The sequence below is a fragment of the Rhinoraja longicauda genome, unplaced genomic scaffold, assembly GCF_053455715.1.
Source record: "Rhinoraja longicauda isolate Sanriku21f unplaced genomic scaffold, sRhiLon1.1 Scf001568, whole genome shotgun sequence".
Taxonomy (NCBI): domain Eukaryota; kingdom Metazoa; phylum Chordata; class Chondrichthyes; order Rajiformes; family Arhynchobatidae; genus Rhinoraja; species Rhinoraja longicauda.
Window position 1 is genome coordinate 7,620 of NW_027602783.1, and position 19,542 is coordinate 27,161.

General features: G+C 53.3%; 1 protein-coding gene across 1 annotated transcript; it reads left to right on the forward strand.

The window, feature by feature from the left end:
• Window positions 1-596: 596 nt before the first annotated feature.
• LOC144591721 (ubiquitin-like modifier-activating enzyme 1) lies at window positions 597-18,987 on the forward strand (the record flags this gene model as incomplete). The annotated part of the gene is made up of 4 exons (XM_078395754.1): window positions 597-719; window positions 13,993-14,051; window positions 16,524-16,692; window positions 18,853-18,987. Coding segments are annotated over 4 exons (486 nt in total), but the record flags the coding sequence as incomplete, so codon positions are not given.
• Window positions 18,988-19,542: the final 555 nt, after the last annotated feature.

The window sequence follows — 19,542 nt, forward strand, 5'->3', positions numbered from 1 at the left end:
TGGGGCATGTTGGCCGATGTGGGCAGGTGGGACTAGTGTAGATGGGGCATGTTGGTCGGTGTGGGCAAAGGTGGGACTAGTGTAGATGGGGCATGTTGGTCGGTGTGGGCAGGTGGGACTAGTGTAGATGGGGCATGTTGGCCGATGTGGGCAGGTGGGACTAGTGTAGATGGGGCATGTTGGTCGGTGTGGGCAGGTGGGACTAGTGTAGATGGGGCATGTTGGCCGGTGTGGGCAGGTGGGACTAGTGTAGATGGGGCATGTTGGCCGGTGTGGGCAGGTGGGACTAGTGTAGATGAGGCATGTTGGCCGGTGTGGGCAAAGGTGGGACTAGTGTAGATGGGGCATGTTGGCCGGTGTGGGCGAGTTGGGCTGAAGGGCCTGTTTCCATACTGTGTCACTCGATGACTATCAGCCATGATTGAATGGCGGAGTAGACTTGATGGGCCGAATGCCAGGCAGGACAAAAGCTTTTGACTGTGTAGGTACACACAAGAATAATGAACGGATTTGAGTAAGTGTGGGCGGACAGATGCCGAACAGCCCATCTCTCCGCTGACCTCTGTCTCCCGTCTTCTTTCTCTCCACGTCTGCAGATGTCCAGTTCTCCGCTTTCCAAGAAGCGCCGTGTGTCCGTCTCCGCAGCAGATCCCAAGTCCGCTTCCAACTGCTCCTCCGTCAACTCTCTACGGACCGAATCCCCGGCGACACCTGCCAACGTGAGTGCCTGTCTGGGCGGCCAGCGGGGTGGCGCAGAGACGCTGCCTCGAGGCGCCACAGACCCTAACCCTCCAGGGTTAGGGTTCCATCCCTTCCCTCTGTCTGACCCTGGGTGTGTGTGTGTGACCAGATGGTGAAGAGGGAGATTTACTGTGTGTGTGTTTGAGAAAGAGAGAGAGAGAGACAGAACGGTGGTGCAGAGGGAGCTGTACTGTGTGTGTGTGTGATGCGATGGTTCAGAGGGAGACTTACCGTGTGTGTGCGCTTCTCTCCAAGTGTGTGTGTGAGAGACGAGAGAGTGCAGAGAGAGATTTACTCTGTGTGTATGAGAGAGAGAGACAGTACGGTGCAGAGGGAGCTGTACTGTGTGTGTGTGTGATGCGATGGTTCAGAGGGAGACTTGCTGTGTGTGTGTGTGTGTGCTTCCCTCCAAGTATGTGTGTGCGCGCTTCCCTCCAAGTGTGTGTGTGTGTGTGTGCTTCCCTCCGTGTGTGTGTGTGTGTGAGACGAGAGTGCAGAGGGAGATTTACTCTGTGTGTGAGAGAGAGAGAGACGGAACGGTGCAGAGGGAGCTGTACTGTGTGTGTGTGTGTGTGTGTGTGTGATGCGATGGTTCAGAGGGAGACTTACTGTGTGTGTGTGTATGTGTGTGTGCTTCCCTCCAAGTGTGTGTGTGTGCGCTTCCCTCCAAGTGTGTGTGTGTGTGAGACGAGAGTGCAGAGGGAGATTTACTCTGTGTGTGTGTGTGTGTGTGTGTGTGTGTGTGTGTGACGAGACAGTGCAGTGGGAGATTTACTGTGTGTGTGTGTGAGAGACGAGACAGTGCAGAGGGAGATTTACTGTGTGTGTGTGAGACGAGACAGTGCAGAGGGAGATTTACTCTGTGTGTGTGTGTGTGCGCGCTTCCCTCTGTAAGTGTGTGCGTGTGTGAGATGGGGCGGTGCGAAGGAAACGTTTCTGTGGTGTGTCTATGTGTCTGCATGTATGTGACTGGACGCTGTGGAAGAAGCTTCACTGTGCGTGTGTGTGACGGGAGGGTGCGGAGGGAGCTTTAGTGTGTGTGTGTGTCTTTCTCCCCACTAAGTGCGTGTGTGTGAGAGAAGACACGCAATGGTGCAGAGGGAGCTTCACTGTGTGTGTCATGTGGAATCGTGCCGAGGGACCGTCAGTGTCTGAGACGACATGGTGGAAAGGGAGCATTGTGTGCAGGAAAGAACTGCAGTTGCTGTTTTAATTCGAAGGTAGACACAAAATGCTGGAGTAACTCAGCGGGACAGGCAGCATCTCTGGAGAGAAGGAATGGGTGATGTTTCGGGTCGAGACCCGTCTTCAGTCTGACCTGAAACGTCACCCATTCCTTCTCTCCATAGATGCTGCCTGTCCCGCTGAGTTACTCCAGCATTTTGTCTCTCTCTCTCTCTCTCTCCCCCCCCCCCCCCCTCTCTCTCCCCCCCCCCCCCCTCTCTCTCTTCCCCTCTCCCCCTCTCTCTCCTTCTCTTTCTCTCTCTCTCTCCTTCTCTTTCTCTCTCTCCTTCTCCCCCTCTCTCCTCTGTGTGAGAGTATGTGGGACGGTGTGGAGGGAGCTTGTTCACCGATCAGCCAATCGCACAAGTGACAGGCACAAGTGAATAACAATGATTATCTTGTTACAATGGCACCTGTCAAGGGGTGGGATATATTAGACAGCAAGTGAACAGTCAGCTCTTGAGTTGATGTGTTGGATGCAGGAGAAATGGGCAGGAGTAAAGACCTGAGCGACTTTGACAAGGGCCAAATTGTTCTGGCCAGGCGACTGGGTGAGAGCATCTCTGAAACGGCAAGGCTTGTGGGGTGATCCCGGTCAGCAGTGATGAGTACCGACCGACAGTGGTCCGAGGAGGGACAAACCGGCGACAGGCGCCCAGCGGTAGAGTTGCTGCTTTACAGCGAATGCAGCGCCGGAGACTCATGTTCGATCCTGACTACGGGTGCTGCACTGTAAGGAGTTTGTACGTTCTCCCCGTGACCTGCGTGGGTTTTCTCCGAGATCTTCGGTTTTCTCCCACACTCCAAAGACGTACAGGTATGTAGGTTAATTGGCTGGGTAAATGTTAAAAATTGTCCCTAGTGGGTGTAGGATAGTGTTAATGTACGGGGATCGCTGGGCGGCACGGACTTGGTGGGCCGAAAAGGCCTGTTTCCGGCTGTATATATATGATATGATATGATGATAAGGCTCATCGATGCACAAGTCACAGAAAATGTTAATGGTGGTCACGGGAGGAATGTGTCACAATACACAGTGCATCGCACCCTGCTGTGTATGGGGCTGCACACGGAGGACCAACAGCATATTAGGCAGGTGGTCATAATGTTTTGGCTCATCGGGTCATAATGTTTTGGCTGATCGGTCGGTGTATGTGCGTGACGGGTCGGTGTGTAGGGAACTTTACAGTGTGTGTGTGTGTGTTCGATCTCTTCCTAAAGAGTTGTACTGTTTACTGTGAATTGAATCCTTTATCTGTGGATTATCTGAATGGTGTCAAGTTAGGAAAAGGGGACGCACAACGAGATCTGGGTGTCCTAGTGCATCAGTCACTGAAAGGAAGCATGCAGGTACAGCAGGCAGTGCAGAAAGCCAATGGCATGTTGGCCTTCATAACAAGAGGAGTTGAGTATAGGAGCAAAGAGGTCCTTCTGCAGTTGTACAGGGCCCTAGTGAGACCGCACCTGGAGTACTGTGTGCAGTTTTGGTCTCCAAATTTGAGAAAGGATATTCTTGCTATTGAGGGCGTGCAGCGTAGGTTTACTAGGTTGATTCCCGGAATGGCGGGACTGTCACATGTTGAAAGACTGGAGCGGCTAGGCTTGTATACACTGGAATTTAGAAGGATGAGAGGGGATCTTATCGAAACATATAAGATTATTAAGTGGTTGGACATGTTAGAGGCAGGAAACATGTTCCCAATGTTGGGGGAGTCCAGAACCAGGGGCCACAGTTTAGGAATAAGGGGTCGGCCATTTAGAACGGAGATGAGGAAAAACTTTTTCAGTCAGAGTTGTGAATCTGTGGAATTCTCTGCCTCAGAAGGCAGTGGAGGCCAATTCTCTGAATGCATTCAAGAGAGAGCTAGTTAGAGCTCTTAAGGATAGCAGAGTCAGGGGGTATGGGGAGAAGGCAGGAACGGGGTACTGATTGAGAATGATCAAGTCAAGTCAAGTCAATTTTATTTGTATAGCACATTTAAAAACAACCCACGTTGACCAAAGTGCTGTACATCAGTTCAGGTACTAAGAAACGAACATACAATGGCACACAAACATAACAACACATACGTAAACAGTTCACAGCGCCTCCTCAGAGGGCCTCAAACGCTAGGGAATTGAAATAGGTTTTGAGCCTGGACTTAAAGGAGTCGATGGAGGGGGCAGTTCTGATGGGGAGAGGGATGCTGTTCCACAGTCTCGGAGCTGCAACCGCAAAAGCGCGGTCACCCCTGAGCTTAAGCCTAGACCGCGGGATAGTCAGTAGCCCCAAGTCGGCCGACCTGAGGGACCTGGAGCTAGAGTGGTGGGTTAGAAGATATTTGATATGGGGGGGGGGGGGGCAAGCCCGATAAGGAATGTGAATAGGAGGAGCTTGAAGTTGATTCTGTACCGTACTGGGAGCCATGATCACATTGAATGGTGGTGCTGGCTCGAAGGGCCGAATGGCCTCCTCCTGCACCTATTGTCTATTGATGCCTTGATTGTATTTGTGCAAGGGTTGGTGCTGGGGCCACTTCTCTTCACGTTGTCTATTAATGAAGATAGATACAAAACGCCGGAGTAACTCAGCGGGACAGGCAGCATCTCGGGACCGAAGGAATGGGTGGTGTTTCGGGTCGAGACCCGTCACACTTTTTGGTCGAGATCATTCTTCAGATTAATTGTATCTTAATGGTTTGGAAAAGGGGTTTGAAGGTTTTGTGGCCAAGTTTGCAGATAATGCAACGATAGGTGGAGGGGCAGGCAGTGTACAGGAAGCATGGACTCTGTAGAAGGACTTGGACAGGTTAAGGGCCTGTACCACTTAGGTGATTTAGGCTTCCCCTCTTCCATTATAGATGAGGCTCTCACTAGGGTCTCTTCTACATCCCGCAGCTCCGTTCTTGCTCCCCCTCCCCCCCACTCGTAACAAGGACAGAATCCCCCTCGTCCTCACCTTCCACCCCACCAGCCAGCGTATCCAACAAATCATCCGCCAACATTTCCGTCACCTCCAACGGGACCCCACCACTGGCCACATCTTCCCATCCCCTCCCCTCTCTGCGTTCCGCAGAGACCGTTCCCTCCGTAACTCCCTGGTCCACTCGTCCCTTCCCACCCAAACCACCCCATCCCCGGGCACTTTCCCCTGCAACCGCACGAGATGCAACACCTGTCCTTTTATCTCCCCACTCAACTCCATCCAAGGACCCAAACAGTCTTTCCAGGTGAGACAGAGGTTCACCTGCACCTCCTCCAACCTCATCTACTGTATCAGCTGCTCTAGATGTCAACTTCTTTACATCGGCGAAACCAAACGCAGGCTCGGCGATCGCTTCGCTCAACACCTTCGCTCAGTCCGCCTTAACCAATCTGATCTCCCGGTGGCTGAGCACTTCAACTCCCCCTCCCCCTCCCACTCCCAGTCTGACCTTTCTGTCATGGGCCTCCTCCAGTGTCATAGTGAGGCCCACCGCAAATTGGAGGAACAGCACCTCATATTTCGCCTGGTGCAGCTTGCAGCCCAGCGGTATAAACATCGACTTCTCCAACTTTAGATAGTTCCTCTGTCCTCTCTTCCCCTCCCCCTTCCCAGATCTCCCTCTGTCTTCCTGTTTCCACCTATATCCTTCCTTTGTCCCGCTCCCCCCGACATCAGTCTGAAGAAGGGTCTCGACCCGAAACGTCGCCCATTCCTTCTCTCCTGAGATGCTGCCCGACCTGCTGAGTTACTCTAGCATTTTGTGAATAAATACCTTCGATAGCACGGTAGCGCTGCGGTAGAGTTGCTGCTTTACAGCGAATGCAGCGCCGGAGACTCAGGTTCGATCCTGACTACAGGTGCTGTACTGTAAGGAGTTTGTACGTTCTCCCCGTGACCTGCGTGGGTTTTCTCCGAGATCTTCGGTTTCCTCCCACACTCCAAAGACGTACAGGTTTGTAGGTTAATTGATTGGGTAAATGTAAAAATTGTCCCTAGTGTGTGTAGGATAGTGTTAGTGTGCGGGGATCACTGGGCGGTGCGGACTTGGTGGGCCGAAAAGGCCTGTTTCCGCGCTGTATCTGAAATATGAAATAAATAAAATATGAAATATGATTGTACCAGCATCTGCAGTTCTTTTCTTATATATGCCAGAGTCGTAGCAGGTCGTCGAAAAACCGTCGACTGGGCCCCCCCCCCCCCATGACAATGTCTACGACAAGCTACAACAACTCACGCCAAGCTAAGGCAAGCTACCGGCGACCCAGTCGTCTCGACTTAGGACGTCCTCCTACGACCAAACAGGCGCCAACTGAGGTCAACCTACGTCCACCCGCGACAAGCTACGACAAGTGAAGAAAGCCAATGGCATGTTGGCCTTCATAACAAGAGGAGTTGAGTATAAGAGCAAAGAGGTCCTTCTGCAGTTGTACAGGGCCCTAGTGAGACCGCACCTGGAGTACTGTGTGCAGTTTTGGTCTCCAAATTTGAGGAAGGATATTCTTGCTATTGAGGGCGTGCAGCGTAGGTTTACTAGGTTAATTCCCGGAATGGCGGGACTGTCATATGAGAAAACATTTCTTCACACAGAGAGTGGTGAGTCTGTGGAATTCTCTGCCACAGAAGGTAGTTGAGGCCAGTTCATTGGCTATATTTAAGAGGGAGTTAGATGTGGCCCTTGTGGCTAAAGGGATCAGAGGGTATGGAGAGAAGGCAGGTACAGGTTACTGAGCTGGATGATCAGCCATGATCATATTGAATGGCGGTGCAGGCTCGAAGGGCCGAATGGCCTACTCCTGCACCTATTTTCTATGTTGAAAGACTGGAGCGACTAGGCTTGTATACACTGGAATTTAGAAGGATGAGCGGGGATCTTATCGAAACGTATAAGATTATTAAGGGGTTGGACACTTTAGAGGCAGGAAACATGTTCCCAATGTTGGGGGAGTCCAGAACCAGGGGCCACAGTTGAAGAATAAGGGGTAGGCCATTTCGAACAGAGATGAGGAAAAACTTTTTCAGTCAGAGAGTTGTGAATCTGTGGAATTCTCTGCCTCAGAAGGCAGTGGAGGCCAATTCTCTGAATACATTCAAGAGAGAGCTAGATAGAGCTCTTAAGGATAGCGGAGTCAGGGGGTATGGGGAGAAAGCGGGAACGGGGTACTGATTGAGAATGATCAGCCATGATCACATTGAGTGGCGGTGCTGGCTCGAAGGGCCGAATGGCCTCCTCCTGCACCTATTGTCTATAATTCACGTCATTTTGGCCTCCGCTTTTGATGCCAGTACCTGTCGCCGGCTGACGTGGGTAGTCGCCAATGGAATTCACCGAAGTCAGCACTGGCAACAGCCCACGCCACCTTCTGAGCGTTTGGCGGCACTGAGCCTGTACTCGCTAGCGTTTAGAAGAATGAGGGGGGACCTCGTTGAAACGTACAGAACAGTGAGCGGCCTGGATAGAGTGGATGTGGAGAGGATGTTTCCACTAGTGGGAGAGTCTGGGACCAGAGGGCACAGCCTCAGAATTAAAGGACGCTCTTTTAGAACGGAGGTGAGGAGGAACATCTTTAGTCAGAGGGTGGTGAATCTGTGGGATTCTTTGCCTGTCGAGGCCAAGTACTTTGTACCTGTCCACGTCTCCAGAGATGTTGCCTGACCCGCTGAGTTACTCCAGCACTTTGTACCTGTCCACGTTCTCTCCAGAGATGCTGCCTGACCCGCTGAGTTACTCCAGCACTTTGTACCTGTCCACGTTCTCTCCAGAGATGCTGCCTGACCCGCTGAGTTACTCCAGCACTTTGCACCTGTCCACGTTCTCCACAGAGATGCTGCCCGACCCGCTGAGTTACTCCAGCACTTTGTACCTGTCCACGTTCTCCAGAGATGCTGCCCGACCCGCTGAGTTACTCCAGCACTTTGTACCTGTCCACGTTCTCCACGGAGATGCTGCCGGGCCCGCTGAGTTACTCCAGCACTTTGCACCTGTCCACGTTCTCCACAGAGATGCTGCCCGACCCGCTGAGTTACCCCAGCACTTTGTACCTGTCCACGTTCTCCACAGAGATGCTGCCCGACCCGCTGAGTTTCTCCAGCCTTGTGTGTCTGTCTTTCGGTGTAAACCAGCATCTGCAGTTCCTTTCTACACGGACACTTAATCTCTTGCCTTTAATTGGTGTCGGTGACTCAATTTGTCATGATGAGTCATCGACCATTACAAGCACTAAATTATGCATTACTCGGGCACCAGGAAGTGCGAGCAGCAAAAAAAGGATTTTCACTTTGCTGGGTATGTAGCAGGAGTCTTTTCCTAAAATGGTGGTCACTGTTTTAGGTGTGGGAGTGTACATTGTGTGTTGTTCGGACGAGGGGGGGTGGGGGGGAGAGAGAAAGGAGGGAGTAGCAAATAGAAAGCCTCTCCTTTAAGAATAAGGCGTAGGCCATTTAGGACTGAGATGAGAAAAAATGTCTTCACCCAGTGAGATTTCACCGGGTGCTCCGGTTTCCGCTCACACTCTAACGACGTGCGGCTTTGCAGTTTAATTGGCTTCGGTAAAGATTGTTAATTATCCCCCCAGTCTGTGTCGGATAATGCTACCAGACGGGGTGATCGCTGGTCGGCGCGGACTCGGTGGGCCGAAGGGCCTGTTTCCGCGCTGTATCTCTAAACCAAGCTAGTGTAGTTCTACGCCCGCACCTCCAGACTCAGGAACAGCTTCATCCCCAGGGCCATAGCTGCTATGAACCGGTCCTACTGAGCCGGATGGTCACATCGCACAGTGAACCGGCACAGATCTACTTGCACTTTATTCTGTTTTAAAACTGTTACAATTTGTTTCATTGGGTTGTTTAAATTAATACTGACTAGCTAATTAAATTATTGCATCGTATGGGAGGCGCATTCCCAATCTCGTTGTACCCCTGTACAATGACAATAAAGATATATTGCATTGTATTGTATAGAACGGGCGATCGCTGGTCGGTGGGGAAGGGATTGTGTTTCCGCGCTGTATCTCTAAACCAAACTATCGTGTGAACGGGCGATCGCTGGTCGGTGAGCCAAAGGGCCTGTTTCTGCGCTGTATCTCTAAACTAAACTCTAAACTAAGTCTGAAGAAGGGCCTCGATCCGAAACGTCAGCCATTCCTTCTCTCCCGAGATGCTGCCTGCCCTGCTGAGTTACTCCAGCATTTTGTGATGAAGGGATTAAAAGTACCATTAGCAAATTTGCAGATGATGCTAAGCTGGGGGGTAGTGTGAATTGTGAGGAAGATGCAATAAGGCTGCAGGGTGACTTGGACAGGTTGTGTGAGTGGGCGGATATATGGCAGATGCAGTTTAATGTAGATAAGTGTGAGGTTATTCACTTTGGAAGTAAGAATAGAAAGGCAGATTATTATCTGAATGGTGTCAAGTTAGGAAGAGGGGATGTTCAACGAGATCTGGGTGTCCTAGTGCATCAGTCACTGAAAGGAAGCATGCAGGTACAGCAGGCAGTGAAGAAAGCCAATGGAATGTTGGCCTTCATAACAAGAGGAGTTGAGTATAGGAGCAAAGAGGTCCTTCTACAGTTGTACCGGGCACTGGTGAGACCGCACCTGGAGTACTGTGTGCAGTTTTGGTCTCCAAATTTGAGGAAGGATATTCTTGCTATTGAGGGCGTGCAGCGTAGGTTCACTAGGTTAATTCCCGGAATGGCGGGACTGTCGTATGTTGAAAGGCTGGAGCAATTAGGCTTGTATACACTGGAATATAGAAGGATGAGGGGGGATCTTATTGAAACATATAAGATAATTAGGGGATTGGACACATTAGAGGCAGGAAACATGTTCCCAATGTTGGGGGAGTCCAGAACAAGGGGCCACAGTTTAAGAATAAGGGGTAAGCCATTTAGAACGGAGAGGAGGAAGAACTTTTTCAGTCAGAGAGTGGTGAAGGTGTGGAATTCTCTGCCTCAGAAGGCAGTGGAGGCCAGTTCGTTGGATGCTTTCAAGAGAGAGCTGGATAGAGCTCTTAAGGATAGCGGAGTGAGGGGGTATGGGGAAAAGGCAGGAACGGGGTACTGATTGAGAGTGATCAGCCATGATCGCATTGAATGGCGGTGCTGGCTCGAAGGGCTGAATGGCCTCCTCCTGCACCTATTGTCTATTGTCTATAAATACCTTCGATTTGTACCAGCATTTGCAGTTATCTTCTTATAAATCTAAACTAAACTCAGCGGGTCAGGCAGCATCTCTGGAGAAAAGGAGTCAGTTGGGTCACACACAGTTTGAGAAAAAGGGGTCGGCCATTTAAAACTGAGGTGAGAAAAATCTTTTCCACCCAGAGAGTTGTGAATGTGTGGTATTCTCTGCCACAGAGGGCAGTGGAGGCCGATTCATTGGATGGGTTTAAGAGAGAGTTAGATAGAGCTCTAGGGGCCAGTGGAATCAAGGGATATGGGGAGAAGGCAGGCACGGGTTACTGATTGTGGACGATCAGCCGTGATCACAATGGATGGCGGTGCGTACAGGCTCGAAGGGCCCGAATGGCCTCCCCCTGCACCGATTCTCTATGTTTTTATATTTCTATGCGGGAGGTGGCGAAGGGAGAGGGCTGTTCTTGTCAGTAGGGCTTCTCTCTCCTCTGCTGCCAGTGACAGACGTTGGAGAGCTGTGAAAAGCCGACCTTCAGCTTCCGAGTCTCGGGAACCTTGCCCTTGGGCTTCGCCACCCAGAGAACTCTGGGCGGGGCGGCGTGGAGGGAACGTGGCTCTGTGTCTGATCTCTGTGTCAGGAGCGTGTGATGGGATGGTGTGGAGGGAGCCTCGCTCCGTACCTGACCCCCAGCAGTGCGCTTTGATTTATTCACAAAATGCTGGAGTAACTCAGCAGGTCAGGCAGCATCTCGGGAGAGAAGGAATGGGCGACGTTTCGGGTCGAGACCCTTCTTCAGACTGATGTCAGGGGGGGCGGGACAAAGGAAGGATATAGGTGGATACAGGAAGATAGGGGGAGATCTGGGAAGGGAGGAGGGGTAGAGAGGGACAGAGGAACTATCTAAAGTTGGAGAAGTCGATGTTCATACCACCGGGCTGCAAACTGCCCAGGCGAAATATGAGGTGCTGTTCCTCCAATTTGCGGTGGGCCTCACTATGGCACTGGAGGAGGCCCATGACAGAAAGGTCAGACTGGGAGTGGGAGGGAGAGTTGAAGTGCTCAGCCACCGGGAGACCAGTTTGGTCAATGCGGACCGAGCGCAGGTGTTGAGCGAAGCGATCGCCGAGCCTGCGCTTGGTCTCGCCGATGTAAATAAGTTGACATCTGGAGCAGCGGATGCAATAGATGAGGTTGGAGGAGGTGCAGGTGAACCTCTGTCTCACCTGGAAAGACTGTTTGGGTCCTTGGATGGAGTTGAGGGGGGAGGTAAAGGGACAGGTGTTGCATCTCGTGCGGTTGCAGGGGAAAGTGCCCGGGGATGGGGTGGTTTGGGTGGGAAGGGACGAGTGGTCGCGACAGGACGGCGTAGCCACAACTCCACTCTAGCGCTTGAACTTGATATTGCAAAGAGGAGTTTGCTCGCCATCTGCACCAGAGAGTCCACGATGGAACGGTGCGGAGGGAGTGTCACTCCCTTTGACCCGGGCTTGTGCCATCTCAGTGTCAGTGTGTGTGTGTGTGTGTGTTTGACTGCCTCATTAGATGGCGCTGCGAACTTTACTGTGTGTGAAAGAGTAGAACTTTACTGGGCGGGCGTGTGTGTGTCTGACCCTGGAAGTGTGTGTGGCAAGACAGTGTCTCGCTCCCTCTCGCTCCCCCTCTCTCCCCCCTCCCTCTCCCCCTCCCTCTTTCGCTCTTTCCCTCTCCCTCCCTCTTTCTCTCTCTCTCCCTCTCTCTCTTCCTCTTTCCCTCCCTTCCTCCCCCCCCTCACTCTCTCCCTCCCTCCCTCTGTCCGCCTGCCTCCCTCTGTCCGCCTACCTCTCTCTTTCCGCCTGTCTGACCCTGGGAGTATCTGTGAGGCGGGACGGTGTGGAGGGAGCTTCACTGTGTGTGTGTGTGTGTGTGTGTGGGACGGTGCAGAGGGAGCTTCACTGTGTGTGTGTGTGTGGGACGGTGCGGAGGGAGCTTCACTGTGTGTGTGTGTGGGACGGTGCTGAGGGTGCTTCACTGTGTGTGTGTGTGTGGGACGGTGCTGAGGGAGCTTCACTGTGTGTGGGACGGTGCTGAGGGAGCTTCACTGTGTGTGTGTGTGTGGGACGGTGCTGAGGGAGCTTCACTGTGTGTGGGACGGTGCTGAGGGAGCCTCACTGTGTGTGGGACGGTGCGGAGGGAGCCTCACTGTGTGTGTGGGACGGTGCTGAGGGAGCCTCACTGTGTGTGTGGGACGGTGCTGAGGGAGCTTCACTGTGTGTGGGACGGTGCTGAGGGAGCCTCACTGTGTGTGTGTGGGACGGTGCGGAGGGAGCTTCACTGTGTGTGTGTGTGTGGGACGGTGCTGAGGGAGCCTCACTGTGTGTGTGTGGGACGGTGCGGAGGGAGCTTCACTGTGTGTGTGTGTGTGTGTGGGACGGTGCTGAGGGAGCCTCACTGTGTGTGTGTGGGACGGTGCGGAGGGAGCTTCACTGTGTGTGTGTGTGGGACGGTGCAGAGGGAGCTTCACTGTGTGTGTGTGTGTGTGTGTGTGGGACGGTGCTGAGGGAGCTTCACTGTGTGTGTGGGACGGTGCGGAGGGAGCTTCACTGTGTGTGTGTGTGTGTGGGACGGTGCTGAGGGAGCTTCACTGTGTGTGTGTGTGTGTGTGTGTGTGGGACGGTGCTGAGGGAGCTTCACTGTGTGTGTGTGTGTGGGACGGTGCTGAGGGAGCTTCACTGTGTGTGGGACGGTGCGGAGGGAGCTTCACTGTGTGTGTGTGTGTGGGACGGTGCTGAGGGAGCCTCACTGTGTGTGTGGGACGGTGCGGAGGGAGCCTCACTGTGTGTGTGTGTGTGGGATGGTGCTGAGGGAGCTTCACTGTGTGTGTGTGTGTGGGACGGTGCTGAGGGAGCTTCACTGTGTGTGTGGGACGGTGCGGAGGGAGCTTCACTGTGTGTGTGTGTGTGGGATGGTGCTGAGGGAGCTTCACTGTGTGTGTGTGTGTGTGGGACGGTGCGGAGGGAGCTTTACTGTGTGTGTGTGTGGGACGGTGCGGAGGGAGCTTTACTGTGTGTGTGTGTGTGGGATGGTGCTGAGGGAGCTTCACTGTGTGTGTGTGTGTGTGTGTGTGTGTGTGTGACGGTGCGGAGGGAGCTTCACTGTGTGTGTGTGTGTGTGTGTGTGTGTGGTGGTGCTGAGGGAGCCTCACTGTGTGTGTGTGTGTGGGATGGTGCTGAGGGAGCTTCACTGTGTGTGTGTGTGTGGGACGGTGCGGAGGGAGCTTCACTGTGTGTGTGGGACGGTGCTGAGGGAGCCTCACTGTGTGTGGGACGGTGCGGAGGGAGCTTCACTGTGTGTGTGTGTGTGTGTGTGCGTGTGTGATGGTGCTGAGGGAGCCTCACTGTGTGGGACGGTGCTGAGGGAGCTTCTGTGTGTGTGTGTGTGTGTGTGACGGTGCGGAGGGAGCTTCACTGTGTGTGTGTGTGACGGTGCGGAGGGTGCTTCACTGTGTGTGTGTGTGACGGTGCGGAGGGTGCTTCACTGTGTGTGTGTGTGTGGGACGGTGCTGAGGGTGCTTCACTGTGGGACGGTGCTGAGAGTGCTTCACTGTGTGTGTGTGTGTGACTGTGCTGAGGGAGCTTCACTGTGTGTGTGTGTGTGTGTGTCGGTGCGGAGGGAGCTTCACTGTGTGTGTGTGTGTGAGTGTGTGACGGTGCTGAGGGAGCCTCACTCTGTGTGTGTGTGTGTGTGACCATGCTGAGGGAGCTTCACTGTGTGTGTGTGTGTGTGTGTGTGTGTGTGTGACGGTGCGGAGAGAGCTTCACTGTGTGTGTGTTGTGTGTGTGTGTCTGACCCTTGGAGTAACTGTGTGAGGCGGGACCGTGTGGAGGGGGCTTCAATGGTGAGAGGGATCTCTACCACTTGTTTCTGTGCTGACTGCGATCTCTTTCATTTCAGGGCATGGCGAAGAATGGAAATGAAGCGGAAATTGATGAGGGACTGTACTCGAGACAACTGTAAGTGTTCAATGGTTCTTTTATTGTCACGTGTACCAAATGTACAAAAACCACCCCACATTATTTGCATCTCAATCAGTGTGATCGTTGCCATACCTAATGGCGATCCTCGATTAAGGTGGTGTCACGGTAGAGTTGCTGCCTCACAGCGCAAGGGAGCCGTGTCCATAGAGTGATAGAGTGATACAGTGTGGAAACAGGCACTTCGGCCCGATTTGCCCACACCGGCCAACATGCCCCATCTACACTAGTCCCACCTGCCCACACCGACCAACATGCCCCATCTACACTAGTCCCACCTGCCCACACCGACCAACATGCCCCATCTACACTAGTCCCACCTGCCCACACCAACCAACATGCCCCATCTACACTAGTCCCACCTGCCCACACCGGCCAACATGCCCCATCTACACTAGTCCCACCTGCCCACACCGGCCAACATGCCCCATCTACACTAGTCCCACCTTTGCCCACACCGGCCAACATGCCCCATCTACACTAGTCCCACCTGCCCACACCGGCCAACATGCCCCATCTACACTAGTCCCACCTGCCCACACCGGCCAACATGCCCCATCTACACTAGTCCCACCTTTGCCCACACCGGCCAACATGCCCCATCTACACTAGTCCCACCTGCCCACACCGGCCAACATGCCCCATCTACACTAGTCCCACCTGCCCACACCGGCCAACATGCCCCATCTACACTAGTCCCACCTGCCCACAACGGCTAACGAACCCCATCTACACTAGTCCCACCAGCCCACACCGACCAACAAGCCCCAACTACACTAGTTCCACCTGCCCACACCGGCCAACATGCCCCATCTACACTAGTCCCACCTTTGCCCACACCGACCAACATGCCCCATCTACACAAGTCCCACCTTTGCCCACACCGGCCAACATGCCCCATCTACACTAGTCCCACCTTTGCCCACACCGACCAACATGCCCCATCTACACTAGTCCCACCTTTGCCCACACCGGCCAAAATGCCCCATCTACACTAGTCCCACGTGCCCACACCGGCCAACATGCCCCATCTACACTAGTCCCACCTTTGCCCACACCGACCAACATGCCCCATCTACACTAGTCCCACCTTTGCCCACACCGGCCAAAATGCCCCATCTACACTAGTCCCACGTGCCCACACCGGCCAACATGCCCCATCTACACTAGTCCCACCTGCCCGCGTTTGGCCCATATCCCTCCAAACCCGTCCTATCCATGTACCTGTCCAACTGTTTCTTAAACGTTGGGATAGTCCCAGCCTCAACTACCTCCTCCGGCAGCTTGTTCCATACACCCACCACCCTCTGTGTGGAAAAGTTACCCCTCGGATTCCTATGACATCTTTTCCTCTTGACTTTGAAAGTATGTCCTCTGGTCCTCGATTCCCCTACTCTAGGGAAAAGACTCTGTGCATCTTCCCGATCTAATCCTCTCATGAATTTGTAATGTCGGGGGCGATCCCGACCACGGGCGCAGGTTCTCCCCGTGACCTGCGTGGGTTTTCTCCGAGATCTTCGGTTTCCTCCCACACTCCAAAGACGTGCGGGTTTATTGGCTTAGTATGAATGTAAATTGTCCCCTGGTGTGTGTAGGGTAGTGTTAATGTGCGGGGATCGCTGGTCATTGCGGACTCAATAGACAATAGGTGCAGGAGGAGGCTATTCGGCCCTTCGAGCCTGTACGCACCGCCATTCAATGTGATCACGGCTGATCATTCTCAATCAGTACCCCGTTCCTGCCTTCTCCCCATACCCCCTGACTCCGCTATCCTTAAGAGCTCTATCTAGCTCTCTCTTGAATGCATTCAGAGAATTGGCCTCCACTGCCTTCTGAGGCAGAGAATTCCACAGATTCACAACTCTCTGACTGAAAAAGTTTTTCCTCATCTCAGTTCTAAATGGCCGACCCCTTATTCTTAAACTGTGGCCCCTGGTTCTGGACTCCCCCAACATTGGGAACATGCTTCCTGCCTCTAACGTGTTCAACCCCTTAATAATCTTATACGTTTCGATAAGATCTCCTCTCATCCTTCTAAATTCCAGTGTATGCAAGCCCAGTCGCTCCAGTCTTTCAACATATGACAGTCCCGCCATTCCGAGAATTAACCTAGTAAACCTACGCTGCACGCCCTCAATAACAAGAATATCCTTCCTCAAATTTGGAAACCAAAACTGCACACAGTACTCCAGGTGCGGTCTCACTAGGGCCCTGTACAACTGCAGAAGGACCTCCTGTAATCAACTCCTCTTGTTATGAAGGCCAACATGCCATTGTCTTTCTTCACTGCCTGCTGTACCTGCGTGCTTCCTTTCAGTGACTGATGCACTAGGACACTCAGATCTCGTTGTAAGTCCCCTGTTCCTAACTTGACTCTAAATTCCAGTCGACCCTGTCTCTCTGTTGCCCGTCTCCCAATACGGTCCACGACTAACCAAACTCCATCCACAGATACGTCCTGGGTCATGAGGCGATGAAGCGCATGCAGGATGCCAACATCCTCATCTCGGGCATGCGGGGACTGGGGCTGGAGATCGCCAAGAACGTCATCCTCGGAGGGGTGAAGACGGTCACCATCCACGACCAGCGAGTGGCGCAATGGGTCGACCTGTCCTCCCAGGTAGGTCCTGCCACAGGTGACGGGGGCAAGATCACGCAAGGCCTACCTGTGTGTCGCCTCTTTCAGGGGGCCGTGGATTCTGGCCCCAAGATCTCTCTCAACGTCAATGCCGTCAAGGGTCTTGCCATTCATTACCTGTGTCGGACGCAGGGTTGCCAACTTTCTCACTCCCAAATAAGGGACACCCACGTGACAAACTACCCAAGCGAAATACGGGGTGCTGTTCCGCCAATTTGCGCTGGGCCTCACCTTTCCAGGTGAGGCAGAGGTTCACCTGCACCTCCTCCAACCTCATCTATTGTATCCACTGTTCCAGACGTCAACTTCTCTACATCGTTTCGCTGAACACCTTCGCTCAGTCCGCCCGAACCAACCTGATCTCCCGGTGGCTCAGCACTCCAACTCCCCCCTCCCACTCCCAATCTGATCTTTCTGTCCTGGGCCTCCTCCATTGTCAGAGTGAGGCCCAGCGCAAATTGGAGGAACAGCACCTCATATTTCGCTTGTGTAGTTTGTCACGTGGGTATCCCCGCACACGAACACTATCCTACTCACGAGGAAACTCGCCCTGATCTCACTTGTGCATCTTCTGAAACCGTCCCCCGTTCCCTCTTGTGCATCTCTTGAGAAGGTCCCCCTCTTCTCTCTCGCGTCTCATGAAACGGTCTCACAAAGGGCTGTGGAGGCCAAGTCAATGGGTATTTTTAAGGCGGAGATACGCCCTCCAAATGTCCCCCTGACGTTGGACATCAACTGGGCAGTTTACACTCCAGCGGTATGAACATTGACCTCTCTAACTTTATTTAGTCCCTGCTTTCTCTCTCCCTACCCTCCCCATTCCCAGTTCTCCCACTGTCTTCCTGTTTCCAACTACATCCTTTCTTTGTCCCGACCCCTTCCCTGACATCAGTCTGAAGAAGGGCCTCGACCCGAAACGTCGCCCATTTCTTCTCTCCTGAGATGCTGCCTGACCCGCTGAGTTACTCCAGCACTTTGTACCTGTCCACGTTCTCCTTAGAGATGCTGCCCGACCCGCTGAGTAATTCCAGCACTTTGTACCTGTCCACATTCTCCACACAGATGCTACCTGACCCGCTGAGTTACTCCAGCACTTTGTACCTGTCCACGTTCTCCTGAGATGCTGCCTGACCCGCTGAGTTACTCCAGCATTTTGGGAGATCAAGTAGGTTTAGACGGACTGAGCGGAGGTGTTGAGCGAAACGATCGCCGAGCCTGCGATTGGTACATGTCTAAACTTGGAACATATCCCTCCAAACCCGTCCCGCTGAGAAGGATGTGGCAATAGACAAACAATAGACAATAGGTGCAGGAGGAGGCCATTCGGCCCTTCGAGCCAGCACCGCCATTCAATGTGATCATGGCTGATCATTCTCAATCAGTACCCCGTTCCTGCCCTCTCCCCATACCCCCTGACTCCGCTGTCCTTCAGAGCTCTATCTAGCACTCTCTTGAATGCATTCAGATAATTGCATTCTCTAACTTGACCTCTCTAACTTCAGATAGTCCCTGCTTTCTCTCTCCCTACCCTCCCCTTCCCAGTTCTCGCACTGTCTTCCTGTCTCCAACTACATCATTTCTTTGTCCCGACCCCTCCCCTGACATCGGTCTGAAGAAGATAACGTCTTAAACGTCACCCATTCCTTCTCTCCTGAGATGCTGCCTGACCCGCTGAGTTACTCCAGCACTTTTTACCTGTCCACGTTCTCCACAGAGATGCTGCCTGACCCGCTGAGTTACTCCAGCACTTCGTACCTGTCCACGCTCTCCTGAGATGCTGCCCGACCCGCTGAGTTACTCCAGCACTTTGTACTTGTCCACGTTATCCACAGAGATGCTGCCTGACCCGCTGAGTTACTCCAGCATTTTGTACCTGTCCACGTTATCCACAGAGATGCTGCCTGACCCGCTGAGTTATTCCAGCATTTTGGGAGATCAAGTAGGTTAAGACGGACTGAGCGGAGGTGTTGAGCGAAACGATCGCCGAGCCTGCGCTTGGTACATGTCTGAACTTGGAACGTATCCCTCCAAACCCGTCCCGCCGAGAAGGATGTGGCACGGTCGTCTAGTTGGTCTTTGGCCTCTCAGCTCATCGCCGCCTGTCTCTCTTTCTCCCTCTCCCTCCCCCTCCCTCGCTCCCAGTTCTACCTGCGCGAAGCTGACCTCTTCAAGAACAGGGCGGATGTTTCGCAGCCCAGACTGGCCGAGCTGAACACCTACGTGCCCGTCACAGCCTACACCGGCGACCTGACAGAGGACTACCTGCAGCAGTTCCAGGTAAACGCCGGGGTGGAGGCGACTATCGTGTGTGTGTGTGTGTGTGAGACGGGACGGGACGGTGCGGAGGGAGCTTCACTGTGTGTGTGTGTGTGTGTGATGGGATGGTGCGGAGGGAGCTTCACTGTGTAAGAGATGGGACAGTGTGGAGGGAGCGTGTGTCTGTGTGTGTGGCTGTCTGCGAGTGTGTGTGGCTGTGTGTGTGTCTGCGCGCGTGTCTGTGTGTCTGTCTGTGTGTGTGGCTGTGTGTCTGTCTGTGTGTGTGACTGTCTGTGTGACTGTGTGTCTGTCTGTGTGTGGCTGGCTGTATGTGTGCGCGCGTGTCTGTCTCTGTGTGTGGCTGGCTGTGTGTGTCTGCGCGCGTGTGTCTGTCTGTGTGTGTGACTGTCTGTGTGTGTGTGACTGTGTGTGTGTGGCTGTCTGTGTGTGTGTGTATGTGTGTGTGTATGTCTGCGTGTGTGTGTGTCTGTATGTCTGCGTGTGTGTGGCTGTCTGTGTGTGTGTGTGTCTCTGTGTGGCTGGCTGTGTGTCTGCGCGCGTGTCTGTATGTGTCTG